The 8,265-nt window shown below is 40.2% G+C and overlaps 1 protein-coding gene across 1 annotated transcript in view; it reads right to left on the bottom strand.

Moving 5' to 3' along the window:
* LOC137650444 (uncharacterized) overlaps window positions 1–8,265 on the bottom strand; it is a 130,923-nt gene that overhangs the window by 520 nt on the left and 122,138 nt on the right. The window contains exon 3 of the mRNA XM_068383673.1: window positions 1–3,568. This exon is cut by the window's left edge and continues 520 nt beyond it. Within this exon, the coding sequence (XP_068239774.1) occupies window positions 404–3,466 (3,063 nt within the window). The 5' untranslated portion in view covers window positions 3,467–3,568 and the 3' untranslated portion in view covers window positions 1–403. The remainder of the gene's footprint in view (window positions 3,569–8,265) is intronic.

Consider the following 8,265-nt stretch of genomic DNA (forward strand, 5'->3'; position numbering starts at 1 on the left):
CCGAGTAATGAAACATACAAAAAGTGTAAAGTGCTAAATTTTTTCTTCTTAAAATTAAGATTTGTCTTTGCTCATTATAATATACAAAACATCTGCGTGAATACAATGATCGTGTCTGTCAGTGATTGCGTGAATATTCGCTGATTGTGTCTGTCAGTGACATGCCTCGGCGTTTCCAGTACAGTATGTACACATTGCAGGTCACGGCGGTCGGCTCGACACTTTGAATGAGACCACCTGTTTCTGCTTCTCAAAGTCGCATGTGTTACCGTCATGAGTAACGTGTGCCATCTGCTGTCTGGTTCATTTTCTGCTCTTTAGTTTAACTCAATTCTATTTGCGTATCTCCATTTGCTTTTCTTTTTAAAAACAGGACACGAGAGTGTGGAGGTTAATGGTCTCCTTATGGCAAATACCCGAGGGAATTTTCAATGTTGTCGGAGAAGAGGAAAGAATTGTTGGCTTGCATGGACGAATACGCGTCGTCCTCAGACTCCGAAGCCGATTGGTTGAGGTGGTTGATGAGATCCGTCGTTTGGTTGAGCTTCAATTCGGAGAATAGAGCCGCGATCTCCGCTGTCTTTTTCATCGATAGGATAGACGCCGTGTCACTCCCTTCTCTCTGCTGTCTCTGGGACGCTCCTCTGTAAACAACTTTCCCGGATGGATCGACGGCTGATAATAATAGGATCTTCTGTTGGGATGCTGATGACCCTCTAGAGCCATGAGATCGATGCGTGCCCATCCCGCTTCCCCCGCTCCCGTTGGAGGAGGCCTGTGACCCTCTTGAACCCCCGGAGCCTAATGACCCCGAAGGATGCCTTCTAAGTCTCGGCGACATCAAAAGAGAATCCGTGCTCCCCGATCTAGGATGTGGGGCTGCTCTCCGGCTACTGCTATTTTGGCTGTGGTAACCGGATCCTCCGGATGACCTCCTCACGACTGAAATTTCGGAGTCGGACGAGAGATTGGACGACAAACTCTTCTTCCTTATGACCTCTGGGTGCATGGAGAACACGGTGCCGGCGGAACGACTCTTGCTGTGTTCCGTCAGGTATGAGGACGAACTCTTGTGTCTAGTGGCACTGCTGGAAGATCCCCCGCTGTTTCTCTTCCAGGAAGTTGGGTGCGATTCCAATTCGCTCAGGTTAGATTGGGACCCGTATCCTTTCTTGTACACCACCTCGCTCTGGACAGTCGTCTCGGTATTGGTATCCGTTTCAGAATCCAGATTTATTTCGTACATCTTCAACCCGTTCTTCTTCACTCGCTTGAGAGAGCAGTAACATTTCTCGCTCTCGGCGCAACTCTCCGTGTCACAGTCGCAAGACGAGTCCCGTCCCTTGTGAATATGTTTCTCGTGGGCTTTGACGGGTGACCTCCGAGGTAATGAGCAGTAACACTTGCTGGAACATTCGCTGTCGTAGCCACACTCGCTACAAGAGACATAGCCATCAGTGGCTCGGCGAGGCATTGGTGTTTTGGGTGCCACTTTCCTTCCAGTGCCTCCTAATAAATGACTAAACTCGTCCTCCTTATTATCAACGCTCTTTGCAGTGCCTTCTTTCCCCGTCTTTTCGAAGGAATAACGATTTTTATTATTAACCAGTTTTCTAAGCGGCGATTTGTCTTTCAAATAACTGGATTGCAAACTGGAAGCTCTGGAACCCAGGCGGGAGAAGGATCTCTTCGTAGCTCTCAAAACGTTCGAGATGGTCGATCCGTCGCTGTCTGAATCCATGAGGCTCATGAGTGACGTACTTCGACCTCGGTGTTTTTTCATGATGTTTTTAGACCGTTGATATATTTCGTCTTTGGATAACGTCAGAGCGAGTTTCAAGAGGATTTCTCTATGTTCGGGATCCATTTCACTAAATGACATTCCTTTCGGGTTAATAACCTGTTTTAAAACATCATCGACGCTATTCAAGCCAGTTTTCTGCTTGACATCGTCAAGAAGATCCTGGAAATTGTATTTATTGGTGACATTCATGAAGGATTTGGACCTCGGAAGAGCCACTCTCGTATAAACATCGCCAGGATCTATAAAAAACCCACCTGGCTGTCTATCACTAATTGACCTCCTGAGACGATGCTTGCCATCGAGCGGGTCATCCAGAATGACGTGAGATTGCAAGAGATCCTCGCTGTTGGCTCTCCGGAGTTTGCCCGCAAATCTCGGCGACTCGGGCCTCTGCATCCTCTTCTTTCTTGGCGGTCGGACTGGCACCATCTCACTGTCGCTCATGACGTGCCTATCGTCGTCTCTGTTATCACTAGATGCCTCGCTGGGGGCTTCGCTTCTCATGTTTTCCAAAAGGGCTTGGTATAAATTAGCCGCGATCACTATGGCATCCTCCGCCGACTGACAGACGAATCCGTGGCACTCGAGCACTTTAGGCACCCCAACTTTCCGCATGACGCAGGCGAACATCGGTGGGTGCTGGATGGCCATCACAGACGGTTCTTGGACGTTGAGGGGATGGTAGAGGTTGTATTTATCCTGCGCTTCGGGGTCACATATGAGAGGTAAAAAGGCGAACGTGTATCCCACTTTTCCAGCCTCCACGAGCTCCTTCCTTATGACGAGTTTGACAGCCGCCCAGACTGCAATCGTCGGAAAGGGATTGGTGAATTCTGCGTAACCATCCTGAGAATCGGTCGGCGAATGGGTGATTCTCAGGCCAGCCTCGGTGATTTGCAAGGAGCCAGGGATCGAGCGCTTGCCCCTCGACACACCAAGACGGTACTTGTAGTAGAGATCTTTCAAGGGCGTCTGCAACACATCTAAACTGGTTGCCTTCTCCGACAATTGGAGCGCTCCCAAGTAATCGACACGATACTTCATGGCGGAGGGCGGCGGGCGATGTGCCTCCGCCTCACGTGATTCAAAAGAACTGACGCCACTGCCCTTGCTACTGTTACTCCTGCTGCTGGCGTTGCTCTTGTGGGAAGGGGCTGTAGAGGGAGGAGGGGTGGGAGTAGCAGCAGCCGTCTCCAGGTGACGTGACGGCTGAGGTGGGGGAGGGGAGGGAGAAGGAGGAGCTAATATAGGAGGGGAAAATGGGGGTTCGCTCTCGCACGCGGCCTCCGACGGAGACGTCTTCTGGGGCGCCAAGACTTTCCCGGCGCCCCCGCTAATCAGCGGCTCGTTTGTCGCATCGGCGAACAGCCTCTCGATCTGCGCTTGCACCGTGGCTCGGACGTCCAGGAAGGCCCTCTGTCGCTGGTCCCGTCCGCCGAACATGCGCTCGAGTTCCTCCTGGACGGGGTTGGTGGTCTGACTAGAATGGGGCTGTCGCGAGGTACTGGTGCCGTTGGCACTATTCCCCTGGCGGCGTTTGTCCCTGAAGAGGGAGTCTATTCTCTGCTTGTAGGTGGACGTGATGGTGCCCGTGTCCGAATAAACGGAGTCGTCCAGTTGGGATAAACGGAAGCTGTAGGTTTCTTCTTCATATTTCACCATGATTAGTCGGTGAACGGGAAGCGATCGAAGGACAGGCTGACTTACTCAGATGAAGGTCAGATGACAGGGGTGTGGCCTTCACCAGCGAAGGTGCTGTTCACCCTGCAAAGAAATATATACATATTAAAAAAAACGGATGATCAGATTTCTTATATAAAATTATTAAAAAGAGATCAAAAGAATAAAGCAATATAAACATAAATCGGATATATATATATATATATATATATATATATATATATATATATATATATATATATATTACTAAACGATAAATAAAATCTTAAATATATAACTAACATATCAAGATATTCAATAATTTCACTTAATTAAAAATAATTTAGGAATTAATGTTTCACAAAATTTGTACGTGAAATGTAAAAATTATATTTTTTCTTTCAAATAATGCAAAACTATTATAATTTCATTAAGAATAATATTTCTATGGTTACCTATACTAACACTAAATGTTATTATTACATTATTAAAATTTGTATTAGTATCACTAATGAGACTTGATCATCAACCACAAAAAAAAAATCTTACTCTTTTAAAAACGTTTAAAACACTTATTACTATTATGTAAACAACGCAGAATTATATGTACAAACGTCACAAAACAATATCCAATAATCATTAAAGAAACAAAATCATTAGGAAGTCAAAAGTAATAAACATGTCAACAAATCCCAAGAAAGAGCTATTCATGTCTCTATCTATCTATCTATCTATCTATCTATCTATATATATATATATATATATATATATATACAATAACAACAACAACAATAACAACAAATGCAGTTCCTAGTCCACTGCAGGACAAAGGACTCAGACATGTCAAATGACTGGGGTTTGGCCAGTTTTTATCACCACGCTGGCCAGTACGGAGTGGTGATGGTGGGAGATTTTTGTCTGATCATTCACAGGAATCCAACCAAGTTTGGGTGACCCTCACTAGTACAGTTTTGCTGATCATGGCGATACACAAGCCCTTTCATCATGTTAAGGTATCCCCATATATATATATAAATAAATATATATATATATATATATATATATATATATATGTGTGTGTGTGTGTGTGTGTGTGTGTATGTGTGTGTGTATTTATACTTGAACGGTTTAAAGTGAAGACGTGTTTTATGACAAACGCACATAAAAATGTTGGATCCGATGAGGGTAAAATACTTTATATTTTCGGAACACTGATGGTAACCTCGTTATTATTATTATTATTATTATTATTATGATTATTATTATTATTATTATTATTATTATCAGCTAAGCTACAACCATAATAGGAAAAGCAGGATGCTATAAGCCCAATGGCTCCAACAGGAAAATCACTCTAGAATCTAGAATCATTCAATGTCTTACACCTAGCACATTATAGCCAGACACTTGCTTGCCATTTCCATTATATAGTAAAGAGCAAGTGTCTGGTTATATATCTATCTATATCTATATCTATCTATCTATATATATATATATATATATATACATATATATATATATATATATATATAATCAGACACTTGCTCTTTATTATATAATGGAAATGGCAAGTTTCCCATTCTGTGAGCCATTATGCATCAACGATATTGTTATGTAACCCCCAGATAGAAGAGGAACAGCAAACGTACACGGGAATAAGATATTAGAAATATTTCACAAAATGTTTTTCATACAACGTTGCACTGCTGATATTTCGTTACTATTTATATGAAGGCGCCCATCGCACTGAGAGAGAGAGAGAGAGAGAGAGAGAGAGAGAGAGAGAGAGAGAGAGAGAGAGAGAGAGAGAGAGAGATTGATTAGCAACTGTATGATAATCAAAAGAAACTCACCACCTAACCTAAGCTAACCTACCTTAATCTAATTTAACCTAACCTAATAATTGATTATGAATGAATTTTTATATAAAAAAAATGCATGAATAAACAAAATTTCTATTCATACAATAAAATGATTATTAATTTCTGATTCCACATGAATTTGACACAATTGTTAATAACAAGACTTTTGTTATAGTTAAACCTGCAAATAATACAAATAATAATAACAATAATAATCATAATTATAGAAATAAACTAAAAAATTGAAATACATATTTTCTCATTCCTGTAGTTTCCATTTAAAGGCTTAAAGCCGCTCATGAATGGCAGAGGTAAGGGACAGTGACATTGCTCTAGGAATCAGGACAAAGCCCCCTATCCATCCAGGCTATTACCAGGCAGGGTCAGACAATGGCTGCTGAGGCCTCACAACCCCACAAACCCGCCTCCTTAGCTCGCAAGGACGGTGAGGTTGCAGTGACCAAAGGAACTAACGAGTTTGAGCGGGACTCGAACCCCAGTCTGGCGATCCCCAGGCAGGGACGTTACCAATAGGCCACCATAACCTTAATGGTTAATGTTAACGTATAACCCTTTAAGCTACACAAGAAATAATTAATCTTGCCCTATCCTTTCTCTCAGACTGCCCCCCCCCCCCCCCCCATCCTTCTTCTTACATAAGAATATTTACTTCCTCTTCGTTAACAAATCAGCAATCATATGTTTCTCTCCTGCACCACTTTCATATAAATTGAAAAACCAGAAACATTAATTATACCTTCTCTTCTTTTCTTTACATCAGTTATTTTGTCTCTCACCAGAGGCGTATCCAGGCTAAGATCCTCTGCTCCGGCCCCCACCCCTCTCTTGGGCAGAAATTTGCAAGATTGAACAGATAATGATTTCAATAAAATAAATTCTTAATTTACTTTTCTACAGTTTTTATTTCATTATTATGTATTAGACCCTTTTAATTCTAATATTGTGAATAGCTATATATATATATATATATATATATATATATATATATATATATATATATATATATATATATATATATTTATATATATATATATATATATATATAGTATATATATATATATATATATATATATATATATATAGTCAGTCCTTCTCCATCATGAGGCTCAGTACTACATAGTATGCTAAAAGTTTTATTCCATCTCTGACCAGATTGTGGAATGATATTCCTAATCGGGTAGTTGAATCGGCTGAACTTCAAAATACACTTGCAACAAATGTTTTTATGATGAACAGGCTGACATAAGTCTTATTATAGTTTATATACGAGATATCTGTTTTAATGTTATTATTATTTTTTTAATATTTTATTTTAATTTTTCATTACTTTTCATATAGTTTATTTATTTCCTTATTTCCTTTCTACACTGGACTGTTCTTTCTCTGTTTAAGCTCTTGGGCTTATAGCACCTTGCTTTAGCGATTAGGGTTAGAGCTTAGCTAAATATAATAATAATAATAATAATAATAATAATAATAATAATAATAATTTGGAATCGCTCTAAATGGTTCCCTACGAAAATTGTGGTGGACAACCTCCTTTAAAAAATTCTCGCTACGCCACTATCTCTCACACCAAAAAGAATGCTTCCTATTACCTTCTTGGAATCCGACAAGAATGAAATTGCGATTTTAGGAAAAGAAATTCATTTATCATTCAATTAGGATTTCCTGTTACCAAGAAATGCATAACTGTTTACTTGGGGTTCCTTTGCCCTGAAGAGTATTTTATTTGTACCGCAATCCAGTGGTATGAGTACAGTACTTTCAAGTGTAACGAGATATTTCGTACCTCGGTAGCAGACCTTTTTAGCAATAGACTGTCCTGGTGTATGTGCTTGACTTTGGCTGCTGGATATATTATCATTATAACTTGCTAAGATACAACCTTAGTTGGAAAAGTAGGGTGCTATAAGCCCAGGGGCCCCAACAGGAAAAATAGCCCAGTGAGGAAAGGAAACAAGGAAATAAGAGAAGTAATCAACAATTAGAATAAAATATTTTACGAACAGTAACAACATCAAAATAAATATTTCCTATATAAACTATAAAAACTTTAACAAAACAAGAGGAAGAGAAACAAGACAGAACAGCGTGCCCGAGTGTACCCACAAGCAAGAGAACTCTAACCGAAGACAATGGAAGGCCATGGTACAGAGGGTATGGCACTACCCAAGAGGGTATTATTCCTTCCTTAAGCGGTAAAAACAAGTTTCGTTGGAATTGGTTCAGTAATTTTTGCGTTATAATGTTCACAAACAAAAAATAAACTAACAAAATATGTGCAATTTACTTAACATAGCGATTAGTTTCAAAGTACTGCTGCGTACTCGTACTTTGATGTACTTTATCCAAATTATAGAGATTCATCCTTGGGTCATACCTAACATGACTACCAAGTTTGGTCAAATCGGTACAGTAGTTTTTGTGTAAATTTACTCACAAACAAATAAATAAATAAATAAATTAACACACAAAACGACAGGGGTGAATACATACCCTTTTGCAAAAGATGTAATTTATCCAAAAATGTTACAGATTCATCCTTGGTCATACCCAACAAGAATAATAAGTTTGATCAAAATCGGCCAACAGTAGTTTTTGTGTAAAGTTGCTCACAAACAAGCAAACCAACAAATAAATAAACTATGAAACAGACGACAGGGGTGATTACATACCCTTCGCAAAATCTTCGATGGCAATACCTAAAGTCTGATACAGTGAACTTATTGAAGGCCATCGTGTTGTTTCAGATATTGAAAAGGACACTCCAAAACCAAACCTTTGTTCTCTAGTCTTGGGTAGTGCCATAGCCTCTGTACCATGGTCTTCCAATGTCTGGGTTAGAGTTCTCTTGCTTGAGGATACACTCTGGCACACTATTCTATCTTATTTCTCTTCCCCTTGTTTTGTTAAGTT

This window comes from Palaemon carinicauda, chromosome 1 (genome assembly GCF_036898095.1).
Source record: "Palaemon carinicauda isolate YSFRI2023 chromosome 1, ASM3689809v2, whole genome shotgun sequence".
In the NCBI taxonomy this organism is placed as follows: Eukaryota; Metazoa; Arthropoda; class Malacostraca; order Decapoda; family Palaemonidae; genus Palaemon; species Palaemon carinicauda.